General features: G+C 49.5%; 1 protein-coding gene across 4 annotated transcripts in view; it reads left to right on the top strand.

Moving 5' to 3' along the window:
- Positions 1–13,660, top strand: part of Mylk (myosin light chain kinase) — a 231,307-nt gene that overhangs the window by 192,342 nt on the left and 25,305 nt on the right. For all 4 annotated transcript variants that reach the window (XM_021634632.2, XM_021634634.2, XM_021634630.2 and 1 more), the window contains 3 exons: positions 7,761–7,793; positions 7,894–7,987; positions 9,321–9,524. In XM_021634632.2, the coding sequence (XP_021490307.1) occupies positions 7,761–7,793; positions 7,894–7,987; positions 9,321–9,524 (331 nt within the window). The remainder of the gene's footprint in view (positions 1–7,760; positions 7,794–7,893; positions 7,988–9,320; positions 9,525–13,660) is intronic.

Genomic DNA, 13,660 nt, shown 5'->3' on the forward strand with positions numbered 1-13,660 from the left:
GGGAAATAAGGAAGGGCATTTCACACAGAGGACACAGCCTGGGCAAGGGTAGGAAGGGACAGAAACAGGTGGCATTTGAGATGCTTAAGTGTAGCTAGGGCATATGTCCTGTGAGATAGAACAGAAGGAAGTAAAGTGAAAATGGTACTTTAGACAAAATTGCAATGAGAGAGTGAGACGGTGTGGTTGGTCTTTTAGAAAGAAACTCTTCATGAGTCAAGTTTTGCTGCTCGAATATGGCAGCCTTGTATATGCCTCGCATCCCCAGGCTTCCTGAAGCTTCATTTCATCATGATTTGCTCCTGACAACATTTTTTTTATACCCGTGGACATTTGAGAATCATTGGGCTTGATGATGGATTAGAAGGATGAGTTTGGAGACAGCCCAGTACCAGATGAGCCTCCATGACCGTAGCCTAGTGGAGGGAAGGGAAGAACACAAACTAAAGCCCCACAGTATAGAGTGGACCATTCTTGATGATTTGGGGATAAAGGGGTTAGAGAGAGCTGAGAGGGTTCTAATGTGGCTTCCTAGTTCCTGGCTTGGATAACTGAGCACACATTCAAGAGACAATTAGAGGTTCGTTATTTTGAGTCATGTGGCTAATGCTAGCCATTGAGCACCTGCCATATGCTAACAGCATCCTCATCGCTTTACGTTCTGAGTTTCACTCAGTCCTGGTAGCTCGGCGAGACAGGTATTGCCACTGCCCTCCTCTGACAGAAGGGAAATGGGGATAGAGGGGTGGGACTCCTTGCCTAAGGTCAGAGAGCTTGCGAGTGGTGAGCAGACACTTTAGCTGTCCAGCCCAGAGCTTGTTCTCAGATTGCTCAGATTGAGGGGAGATGTTAGTCAGGCCATCTTCCCTCTGGCTTGAGGAGCTTGAAAGTTAGATAACACGGAGTCTGGGAGAAGATGAGGGTTTGGGGTTCAGACGAGCTTAGTAGAGGTATCTGAGGGATACCGAAAGGGAAGAGTCTTGAGGCCACTGAATCCCAGCCTTGGAAGGAAGAATCAAACAAGGGCTATAGACTTGGAAAGCTTCCCTGTTTAATGGACAACGAAATAACATCAGTAAGTTCACCCAGAGGTTAGAGGAGGGCAACACTAATGCCACAGTGTGAAAGCTCATGAGACTAAAAGGACTGTGACAAATCTGGAGTCCATTGTGGACGTGGGGAGGGAACAAGTTGTGAGTGAACTGAATTAAATGCTAGAGATAGGGATTCAGGATCATTGGAATTGCCTGTTGTTTGGTAGAGATCTTTGAATAAAATCCATAGTTTCCACGGGGTGGAAAGATGGTTGCCCTGGTAAGGGAATGAATGGGAAAGGCCGGAAGTATGAGGTGCTATGCCGAGTTTTATTCACACAGAGAAAAGCTGTGGATTTAAGACAGAGAAGGTGGAGAATAGAAGGGACAGTGCTCTTGGGGAGATGTTAAGGGTGTCTAACAAACAGCACTGTGGGACACGAAAGTATCAAAGGAGACAGGGAGAGAGCCATCCTGGAAGCACCATGTAGCCCGGGATACCCTGAGTGTGAAACTGTCTTTACAACCTTCCAAGGTCCAAAATCAGGTATAAAATTAGATGAAGGCTCCAGAGGAGGGAAGCAGATGCTAGCGGAAACACTCCAACTTCATGCTGTCATCCAGCCCGTTGCATGCTGGACATCGTTACTTTTTCTTTTTATATGTATCTTTTAATTAATTGATTGATTTATTTACTCTACATCCCAGTAGGAAGTTCCCCTCCCTCCTCTCCTCCCAGGCCCCCCTTCTTACTTCTCCTCCCCCTCCTCCTGTACCCATCTCCCTTTCTTCCCAGAGAAGAGGAGAACTCTCAAGGGTATCAACCCGCCTTGGCTCCCCACTCTTTCCATATCTATTCAATGTAGTACTTGAAGTTCTAGCTAGAGATAGACAACTAAAGGAGATCAAGGGGATACAAATTGGAAAGGAAGAAGTCAAAGTATCACTATTCAGAGATATGATTGTATGCATAAGTGACCCCCCAAAATTCTACCAGAGAATACCTTCACTTCTTAACTTTTGGGATATACACAGGCACAGTTGCCACAGAGGAAGCTGGCCTGGGCCCTGGCTCATGGCAGCCTTCTCAGGATCCCTCCATACTGGCTGCTTTCAAATGTATGCTGGGAAACTGAGTAACAAAGTCAGCATCTGTTGCCCTCTTAACATTCCAACACACACACACACACATACACACACACCATCCTTCTTCACTGGGCAACTTAGGAGAGCAGGCTGATAGGGTAAGGCAAGAGTATCTTTAGGATGCTATTTAGGGAGTGACAGATAAAGAGAAAACATGTTCATTGGCTGGACTAGAAGTCATCCAGGCCCTGCTGTAGAAACCAGAAGCGACCAGAATCCCTGATCAACACAGAAGCTGGATGGAGATGAGGCAGGGCTTTTAGGAGGCCTGAACCGCAGCACCCAGGACTGTGGGGAGTGCCGTGCTGGTGGGCAGTGGCCTTGCCCTTGAACTCCAGAGCAGGCAGTCTGTGTAGCCTCCAGAGCCCTCCCCACTGCTGCAGACACACAGAAGTGGAAAAACTGCCTGGACCCCAGAGGAAGGGACTGGGCCACCCAGGGCTTCTAGACAGGAGGCTACTCCTACTCCAGGCCCAGGTGTCTTATCCAAGAGGGAGGAGGAGGGGAAGAACCATTAACACGTGCTAGGTCTGAACACAGACACAGGCTGCAGAGACAAGGGTGGGGAGGGAAAAGGAAGAGGAGACGGGGGTAGGGGTACCCCAAGCCAAAGTCCTCCATGGACTCCTCCTGTGCTGGGAACTCTGAGCAAGGGTAGCTCTCTCTACTTGAAGGGGAAATAGCTCTCTGGGAAGTGCGCTGGGGGATAAGCTTGTGAGCACGAGTGGACAAGTGGGAGAAGTAGCCATCATAGGAGGCCACTTCATTGTAATGGACACTGGAGATCTCGGTGGGAGACTGAAAAGGAAGGCTTCCCTATGCCAGAGCCATCTTTCAGATCCCTGACCTGACAGCGTCCTTCCCAATCTCCCCCAGGCCTACGTGAACAGAGCCCCCACATTGATACCCCATTCCAGCCATGTCTTCAGTCTTAGATTCCACTTTCTGCTGATCCTGCTCTGACTTGAAGTCCCCTCCATCTCTGCCCCTACTCCTAATTTGTTCTAGGCTGTAGAGTTATTAGCAAAACAGCTGTGACTGGGGCTTCTTGCCAGTCAGATCTGTGCACGAGAGGGCAGTCGGAACTAACTGCACGGCTAGGCTGCAGCTCTGTGGCTCCCAGAAGCTGTGCCCAGAGCCAGGCTGCCCTCTAGTGCTCACTGAACACACAGCAGTCCTCTGTCCAGAAAGGGGCAGAGCTCTGTGGGGGAGACTTGAGGGCCTGCTTTGTGAGGCTCCCAGAGCTTTGCTGGTTCTAATCCCACCCCAGGGTAATGAGGCGCATCTGTTTACAGAAGTATCCCAGAACCCTCTTCCAAACAGCTCTTCCACTTAGCTCTTAGTGGCTCATTCTAAATAGATATTTTCAATGTGTGTATGAGTGTTTTGTCTGCATGGATGTCCGTATACCACATGCATGCCTGATGTCTAGGAGGTCAGAAGAAGGTGTCCTATCCCCTGAAACTGGAGTTACAGGCAGTTGTGAGCCACCATGTTGGTGCTGGGAGTCAAACCTGGGTCCTCTGGAAGAACAGTCAGTGTTCTTAATCCCTGAGCCATCTCTCCAGCCCACTTAATGATTTTTTTTTTAATATATTCAGTTGAAGTCCTTTCATTTGTATTTTTTAAAATCTCCTTCATTCAAGGAAAGAGGGCTCATCTCTGAGATGGCTACTACCTTTTATGGTCCATGAGCTCAGCTCACTGAACCATAATTTCCCTCAGCGCTTCTCCTATTCTGTACTTCTGCTCATCTTGCCCCATAACCAGGGAAGAGGCAAGGTGAGAAGGGGGACAGACTCGAGCATCCCAGATCTCAGGGAGTACTCCCAGAGAAAAGCTAGCCCGAACAACCACAGAGAGCACCTTGAATCTCTGAGGAGAGGGTCCCCCGCTACAGTAGATAAGTTGTGGGGTATGAGGGCAGGCATGGCACTCACACAGGCAGGCAGGCAGGCAGGCCAGGAAGCCATCCCTGTGACTGGAGGCAGGGTAATAGGAAGAGGCCACCTCCAGAATTAAGTCCCTCTCCAAGGCTGGATGAGAAAAGCCCTGTGCTCCGTGGCTGGCAAGGCCCCTAGTAGCTCCTAACGTCGAGTCACTCTTTCACGGGTGAAGCAAAAACCGCTTTTGAAGACATCAGGCCAGGAAAGCCTGCAATGGCTTTTCCACACTCCACGGCTCAGAACAATGTTTCCATGCCAGCAGGCTGTAGCAGGGGACATAGAAAAGAAAGGGTGACCATCAAGTCAAAGTAGAGCCCCTTTCGGATCAGACAGCACAGGTCAGGACAATGGGACTTCCTGGCAAGAAGTACTGTCTCATCGCCTGTAAGACCTTGGCAAATGACTGGCATCTACCAGAGAGTCATGGACCACTGGACTTGAACCCCTGCTTCCCTTAGAACCTCATGTGAAATACCATCACTGAACTAGTCTGAGCATCTTCTGCCCCTGTTACTGTAGTACATCCTGGTCTGGCTTGCCTCCAGTCCTCCTGTGTGGGGCGCAATATGAACGATCCCCCAATTTACAGTGTTGATAGGTGGCAAACAGCCTGTAGCCTTATATCGCCCTCACATGATTTCCTTTTAAAGCACATCCATGTCAGCACACCCGTCTGTGTTAGCACAGCGGTTCTTCCTCCTAGCAACTCTCCATCTGTCCAGCTCCATCACAGTCTTCTAGCTGCCCGCAGCTAGGGTCCTGGGAACAGATGCCCAGAGCTCTGCCAAGGGCCACAGAGTCACCCACCGGTTGTTCCCAGGACAGTGTTCTGTTGGCCAGAGCTGCAGGCTGAAGAACTGCTCCTGGAGTGAGCATCACAGAATCCCTTAGGGCCACACCCCACGACAGGGCAGGGTGAGGCCAGCCTCCCTGAGCACTCCCTCTCAAGGCCTAGGAGCACTGCTCGTGGGCCATGCTTGCCACTGCTGTGTTGCACAGTGCCCCTCAGTGCTGGCTGTATGGGTTCCAAGGCATGGTCAGTCAGCTCCCCTCCAGTCCCAGCGCCATCCTCGTCCGCCTTACCTACGTGGCTTCCCGTGGCTGTCCTCCATGCTGTTCTTCCCAGGTCCCTCGTGCTTGGTTTTCTAAAGCTAAACTTTGTCAGCAGCATCTTCAGAGCTCTAAACAGATCGCGGCTTCTGGTTCTATGTTCATAAACCCTCTGAACCCTTTTTTTTTTGACAGGAGGTATGTACCTATGTGGCCTTGGGCTAGTTTTCCTCCAGTTGCGCTCTGTCCTCAGTCTGAAGGATGCACCCGCTCCCTGGCCCTCCCCTCCACCACAGACAGGACCTCGCAGAGCACCGCAGAGCTTCAGCGTGCGGGTGCAGTCTGCCCTACCGGCAGCGTCTGACAAGCCCTCACACGGCAAACGCCCCCACAGCTGCACCCCCTCAGCCCTGCTCTGGAAGCGGCTTCAGAGAGTCAGCTTTTCCTCTCAAGTCTTCCTCCACGCTCTACCACACTTCTCTACACACACACACATCTAACTCACACCTATGCACCGATATTATCAGGCCACCCACAAACACATACATTCGAACACGGGCGCGATAACTCTCACCCGCGTACAGATACACACGGGCAAATGCACGTTCTCATACCATCTCTCACACGCTTAGTTCACACTTATACAGCACCGCCCCCCACATGCGCAGTCACTCACACACGTGTGCACACCTACATACATTGCTGTACTATCCACACTCACATATGTCCACACCATGCCATAGGCACGTAGTTACACCTCTATGCTAACCTGCATACATACAATCAGATGCTCCCACATAATCCACACACATGTAGTCACACACTCCCTTACTATCACACACACACACACACACACACACGAGTCCTGTGCCATCCCACAAGCACAGCCACACACCTCCATACCATAACACAGCCATGCATCCCAATGCTGTCCCCCACACGCATGCTCACAGACCCCTATGCTATCCCCTATGCGTCCACGCACACAAGTCCATGCTATCCCGTCTACATATGCACTCCCAGACCCCCCTCCATGCTCACACCGCCACGCTGTCCCACACACATACAGGGATGCGCACGCTCACGTTAGTAACACACGTACGCTCTCACGCGCCTGTCCCCCCTCCCGTGCACACACGCCCTCTCGGCCGACTCTCACATCCACACACTCCTAAACAACCCCACAGAAGCACTGGTGTCACACACTTCCCCTTCCTCCCATGTACGCATATTCCCGCATACCGTCTTCTTACCCGCGCTCACATGCTTCCACACTAGCCCACGTTCACACTCCCGGACCGCCCCACACATACACACGCAGACATCCACGTTCTTCGAACAGTCCGTCCCACTCACGTACTCCAAAACCAGCACCCAGACCCCGCCCCTGACGCGTGCTCAGACTCTCACGGCCATCCTTGCACTCACAGACTTACACGTCATCTCACGTACACACGCTCACACTGTTACGCGCCTACCCCTGTATTTCCCTACCATCCTCCGCACTCAAACACACTTCCTAATAGTCTCACACTTCCATTAATGGCTCTTGTCGTTACTTTAATTTTTGCCACGTCCTTGCTCTGTCTCCTCAGCACACCTCCCTTCATCCATCCGTCATCCGTAGCCCCGTGACGGCTGAGGAGTACACAGCGGTTACACAGCACATAGGCCCCTAGAAGTCACCTGCACAGCTCCTTCATCTTACAGACAAGCAGTCTGCGGTCCAGAAAGGGAAAGATACTTAGCCAAGATCAGGAAGTTAGATATATGCTAGAGCAAAGGAAACCCTCAGACTTTGAAGTAGACAAGGTCCGGGGTCATCTCACCTGTCTTCCCCTGGCTCTCGCTCCTGGCATTCGTATAAGAGCATCTGGCATGGGTCATCCGTGTGCCATCATTCACGCCCTCTGTGTTCATCTTACCCTGGGAGGCCATTCAAGGGCTTCTTCTGAAAACAATTGCAGGCTTTGTCATTGTCCTGGGATGCATCACTGTCCCCACTGTACATTCGATGCCACTGTGGCATATGCTTCATTATATGACATACGTAATTGATACTTACTTCAAGCTTATATGGTTTTGCCTATACAAGTAAATTATAAGCTTCAGGAAGGAAGGGGAGACTATGCCTTGTGTGTGTGTTTTGTTTTGTGCGCCCACATAACTGGCAAGATGCTTGCTATCTGCTAGAATTCCATAGCAAATGTTCAACAAATATATGAACAGATTCAACAATGAAAGCAATTATAGGTTGCCGACTTCTAAGCCATGGAAAAAAAGGGACTATCACAGTTGTATGTAGGTTCTGAGGTACCAAAAGGACTAGAAAGAATGTTAAAGGTGAGGTGCCAGGGGGTCACTGGAGGAGGGCATGAAGGTCAGACACGGTGGAAGAGTGAGGAGGCCAGAACCTGCCAATATTCATCTGGCTCTTCCTACAGTAAGGATGGGCCCATCATGTGAGGAGATGCTCATGTGAGCCAGACACTCTGGTGCCTGGGGACTCCTCCATCATGCCTTACTCTAGGTGGCCTTCAGTACTAATCGCCATGTCCTTTCTGTGCATCTTTGTCTCCTCCAGAGCCAAAGGATGAAGTGGAAGTGTCAGATGATGGTAAGGCCAGATGGCTTTGGGAACAGGCTCTTGGGATGGAGGGACTGGGAAGGGGGAACCTGATGGCTCACACTCACCCACCCTGACCTGTGCCCTGCAGATGAAAAGGAACCTGAGGTCGATTACCGGACAGTGACAGTTAACACTGAACAGAAAGTTTCTGATGTGTATGACATTGAAGAGCGACTAGGATCGTAAGTGGAGTTCAAAACTGCCTCTGGGCACCAGGGCTAGGGTGGTGCAGGACCCACAGTTCACCCTGGCACATCTTCCTGTGCCCTCCTAGATTCGGCTTCCCCTGAAACTGAGAGTCTGCAGACTGGGAGGGAATGGCCCGCCAGCACATCCTTCGCCAGGGCCTTCTCTGGAGCTGCTCCTATGGTTCTGTGCAGGCCCAGCTCTGTGGGAGCCTAAGGCGAGGCCTTCTACGCCTCTGCATATCACTCAAACAGACCAGATCCAAATCAATTTTCTTTAGCATCCCTTGCACTGGGTCCAAAGTAGCTGGGCCTGACCAGCACATTCTTCAAGACAGTGCCAGCTTTGGGGGTGCGCTAGCATGCCCTGTGCCACAGTTCCGAGAAGAACTTGCCCTGTGCTGCCATTGGCTGGCTCCGCCCTCCCTAGGACATAAAAAACACCAGCGTTCAGACACCAATAGGCTGTGCATCTCCCTCAATTCTCAGTCCCTTGAGGAGTGTAAGAAGGGAAGAAAGGGAATGGCGGGGTGAGGGGGTGTCGTTCAGTTGGTAGAGTGTTTGCCTAACATGTACAAGGCCTTGGATTCCACCCCCAGCACCACATAAACCAGATGTGATCCTAGCACTCAGGAGATGAAGGCAGGCAGATCACAAGTTCGAAGTCAGGGTCATCATTAGCGACATAGTGAGTTTAAGGAATATATATATGTATATATGTATATGTATGTATGCATGCATGTATACATACACACACATATATATTATATATTATTATATAATATATATATATATATATATATATAATGAGAAAAGACAATATGGCTCATCTTTTATCTCTGGTGGTTTGGGAGAACCAAGGGCACAATGGAGGCCTCTTATCACCTCTGGAGAGGAAGTCATCCTGGAGGAATAAAAAGAGCCCCTGTTCCCAGCCAGTCCTTCCTCTACCGTCAGAGCATCTATGCTAGAAAGGAGTGGAAGGAGGACCTCAGCCCATCCTTGGGGGTCCTGTACAAGGAAGGAAAGAAGTCTACCCGTAGATTAAATAGAAATGTTCTTCATTAGTCAAGAGTGGTGATCAGCATTTTTTTTTCCTTAAAGCGAAAATAGTTTCTGTTTAAGGTCTGTTAGCCATATACCTGGGTCGCGACTGCGCAGCTGTGTGGCTGTGGACAGTATGTAAATGAACAGGTGTGTGGCTGGGTTCCAATAAGCCTCAACTATAAAAAGAGAAAGGCCAGAACTGCCCCGCGGGCCACAGTTTGCCACCCCCGGCTCAGAAGAGAACTCAGCTCAACTTGGCTTTCCTCCTCTCTTTCATTGACAGTGGGAAGTTTGGACAAGTCTTCCGACTTGTAGAAAAGAAAACTGGAAAAATCTGGGCAGGGAAATTCTTCAAGGCCTACTCTGCCAAGGAAAAGGAGAACATCCGGCAGGAGATCAGCATCATGAACTGCCTCCACCACCCCAAGCTGGTCCAGTGTGTGGATGCCTTCGAAGAAAAGGCTAACATCGTCATGGTTCTGGAGATGTGAGTGGCACTGTAGCCTGAGAGCCCCTCCCACTGTCCCCACCCATCACCTCCACCCACAACAAGGAATGATGGGCAAGATTCTCACCAGCACCATGACCATCGCTGACCAAAGGGAACCAGAACTGGCCCTGACCCACTGAGCAGCAGCCTGACAGCAGCCTTGGGACCCCTGCAACCTTTGACCTTTTGTTTCACTGTGAAAGAGCTTGGCTCTCAGAGGCTCTTCGCTTTCACAGGGGTATTCTCACCTGGAGGTAGTTAGTTTAAGGTGGGAAGGAAGGGGTCTTGCCCTCCTTGACAAAGAGAAGGGGTCCAAATTTGAGAGTTCAGAATGCTAAAGTGGAGCCTTGCTCCATCCCTTCACTGATCCTTACTGCCCCGCCCTCATTCTTCCCTTGTTAAACTATTTTGATACCTCACTCAGCAGAGTGAGGGCTTTCTCTGCTGAGTTATACAGAGGTGGGGGGAGGGGATAGGTCCCTTCACTTCCCTCTCATGCACACACACACAAATATATTCTAGCATCATTAATCCAGGTGTCCTTCACAGGCACCTGCAAATTTCATGGGTTTCCTTTGTCTAACATTATTTTTTTTTAACATTTAAAATCACATTAAGAATTGTAAGGAAATACACAAGGGAGTCTTCTTCCCATCCATTCACTCGCCTTCCCTGTTTCCACACCACCAGAGGTGAGGAGTTTTACTGAGGTTGTTGTAGTCTTCCAACAAGCTCTTAACGAAAATGCAAACATACATAGTAACGTTTCACTGTCCTGGCTTTTATCTCAATGTGTGACTTGCACTCACTGCCCTGCCCTGGGAAGTTTTTAGTGAAAACCACCAGAACAAGCCCTGCATCCTCAGAGCTACAAGGGGCCTCAGGGGACACACACATCACAGTGCATGCGTTTGATAAGAGATCAGGCAGTTTGACGCCTCTTTTGCTTTTGCAAACATTGCTCACAACCTTGTGCCAACCTAGTTTCACTGACACCTGTGCATACCCACAGCCCATGTCCCAGAAGAGGAGGTGCACAGAATGACGGGGACAATGTCTACTTGTAGGTCTTAAAGGTACTTTAGACTTGCACACCCTGAGCTTCGGGATCAGTTCTTTGGGGAAGAGGACATGTCCACTCTGCCAGGCATTCTTCCCCAGAAAGTGCCAGGCCTGAGAATGGAATAGTTGCCTCTTAGAGCAGCAGAGAATGGTTAGAAGGTCAGATCCCAGCCCCACCTCTCGTGATTTGACCCTGAATGACCTACCCAGCGCTGCCAATCCTTAGTGTTATGATTTGTAGAAGAACCTGTTGATCCCTCGTGGATGTTGTGGGGTTGAGTGGAGCAGGGCTTATGGGTCTCAGTGCTCGGCCACAGGCAGCTATCAGAAGAAAGATGAGAGTTTTCCTGGGAGCATTTTAATGCCTAAGCAGATGCTGTGGAACAAGTCCTTTCTAATACTCAGGGAGTCTGCCGTTCAGCTCTGTTACTATCAAAACGTGAATTTTTTTTTAATTGTTAGGTACTACTAAGCTAAAGGGTATTTAGATTAAATAATCTCAAGGCTCCCCATTTGGCCATAAGATTATACTTTCTGTAGAATCACAAAAGACTCAGAAAGCAGCTTTCTTAGTATTTAATGGTCAAATTCACCACCACCCTCTCCAAGTCTGTGACCCAGCTCTCAATACCTGTGGGTTCTGAGGTTTCACATTTGTTTTAAAATGAGTTGCTTATTCCCGGTGGTGTGGGTATCTGAGGACATGGAGAAATGTCTTATCTTTAGAAGTTAAACCTTGAGCAAGTTTGTGGGGCAGGGAGGGAGGGAGGACGTGCAGGAGGCAGGCGAGCCTGGGTAAGGCCAGGCAGCAGCACCAGTGGGCAGAATACCATACTTAGCTTGGAATTGGGACTTGGCACACTGGGTGGAAAAAAAGCAGAGAAATGTAAGGAGGTTTCAGCTGGTCTGGCTTTCATCCCTGCACCCCACTCCTCCCCCACGGACAGAGCGAGTCTCACAGGCACAGATGCCAGAATAGCCTCTACTGAGGTTAAGAGTTTGGCCTGTGAAAGGAACTCAACCAGGACTCATACCACCTGTCCATCCCCCCACCCCAGCCTAGCCTAACTCATAGCCACAAACAGAGAGAATATTGACAGTCAGCAGGGCAATTTTCTGTTCATTTCTCTGACGGAGAAAATGAGAGAAATGAAATGTATTGCAGAGTCTGCCTCAGATACGTGGGAAATAAGGAAAACTACATCTGCAGCCTATCTGGCTTTCGGTTCCTGGATGAGCCCCAACTGTACAGAAGCAAAGGGTCCTTCTGGCTACTCCCTGGGCCTGGGCCTGCCTTGTTGGAAGTGCTTGGGACTGTCCAAGTGATGGTGGGACCCTGAGCCCTGGAGAGGATATGAAGTTTCAGCTGGGTCCCTGGTGGCTGATGTCATCTGTGTTCTACTGTCAGCTAAATTTATGAAAGAGCATCCAACTGGTTGCCAAGAGACAAAGAGTAGAAGCTGGATACCAAGTCCCTGGATAGCACTGTTCTCTCTGGCCGCCAGGGAAGGTTTGTCCAGACCTAGAGCTCTGGGGATAAGCTTGGTCCCTTGGGATGAGTCGTGTTGGTGATAGTATCCATTCATTTATTTACCCACTTACTATCAGTTTATGAAAAACACATTTCATCTGGCCCCATCTTGGCTCATGTCTATAAGTCACATCCTTTAGCAAACTAATACCTTCTCCAGGCAGTCTTGGCCGTTTTGAAGAGAAACCTACAGAACTATGAAACTTGATGTTTAACTCCTTCCATACCAGGAAGCGACTAAAAAAATGTTCTAAAACTGTATTAGAGATAGCTGAATAGCCCTGAGCCTATGTGAACTAATACTCAATGAGTTACCTGCCTCTAGAAATGCAGCCGTATGAGCTTCAGGCTCAGACAGCTACGCTTACTGCCCAGAAGTCCCCCGGGAAGTTGAAATGATGGCTGCTTCCTCAGAACGTTTTAAACTTCGAGGCAGATAGTTGGGGGTCACCTCGTCTGTGCTACACACTGGCAGCTGCATGTGAGAGCCAGGCTGCATGGTGCTGCGAGGACCAGCAACTGAGACAAGAAAGTACAGAGACGAGGCACAGGACCTCCAGGAGGAAGGGTCATTTGTGTAGAAACGGGGAAGGTTTTTTTTTTTTTCAAGAACTTGAATTTCAGCTTGAGTGACCCAGGGACTTTCAAAATACGGACCCTCAGATTCCTCTCAAGCCTTTACAAAGCCAAATCTTGGAGGGAGGATATTGAGAATCTGTATTTTTCTCTTTTGTGTGTGTGTGTGTGTGTGTGTGTGTGTGTGTAAGTTCAAAATTATTTATTTTATTGTATATGCATTGGTGGTTTGCTTGTATGTTTGTCTGGGGGAAGGGGGTGCTGGATCTCCTGAAGTTACATTCACAGACAGTTGTGAGATGCCCTGTGGGTTCTGGGAATTGAACCTGGGTCCTGTGGAAGAGCAGCCAGTGCTTTTAACTGCTGAGCCGTCTCTCCAGCCCTGAAAATCTCTATTTTCAACATAAACCCAAATGATACTTTAAAGTGAAATATATATTTAACATGCTAGTACCCTTCTGCATACTTTGCCTATAGTGTTAACTCAGTCCATCTGTGGAGCAAACCTGTGAGGTGGTGATGTTTTTATCTTACAGATAAAGAAATTGAGGCTGTGGTCTAACAAAAGAGTTTTCTCTTAGAGCCGTCCTGGTTAGCAGCAGAAATGAAGGCTTCAGGAGAGAGGCGCCACCTGCTGGCTGTGCAGGGTCTTTCTTCTCTGAGTGGCTCTACAGTCTGTTCTAGCTCCTTCTAGTGGTCAGTGACACTCAATGACCTTTACCCGAGTCTGCTCTTCAGGGGAGTCACATGATGACGGAGGCGGAGGCCTACAGGCGCTGACGTCTTGTCTGTCTCTCCTGCAAGAGTCAGTGACAAGGAACTACCTGTCTTAGAAAGTCACAGCTAGTAAAACTCAGAGATTGCATTCACGCCTGCTCTTCCCATTCATGAGGACTCCCTTTAGGAGAGTCATGGCCTCTGGGGTGGGGGATCAAAGAAGACGGTACAGCTCAGACATCAGGGC

The sequence above is a fragment of the Meriones unguiculatus genome, chromosome 17, assembly GCF_030254825.1.
Source record: "Meriones unguiculatus strain TT.TT164.6M chromosome 17, Bangor_MerUng_6.1, whole genome shotgun sequence".
Lineage (NCBI taxonomy): Eukaryota > Metazoa > Chordata > Mammalia > Rodentia > Muridae > Meriones > Meriones unguiculatus.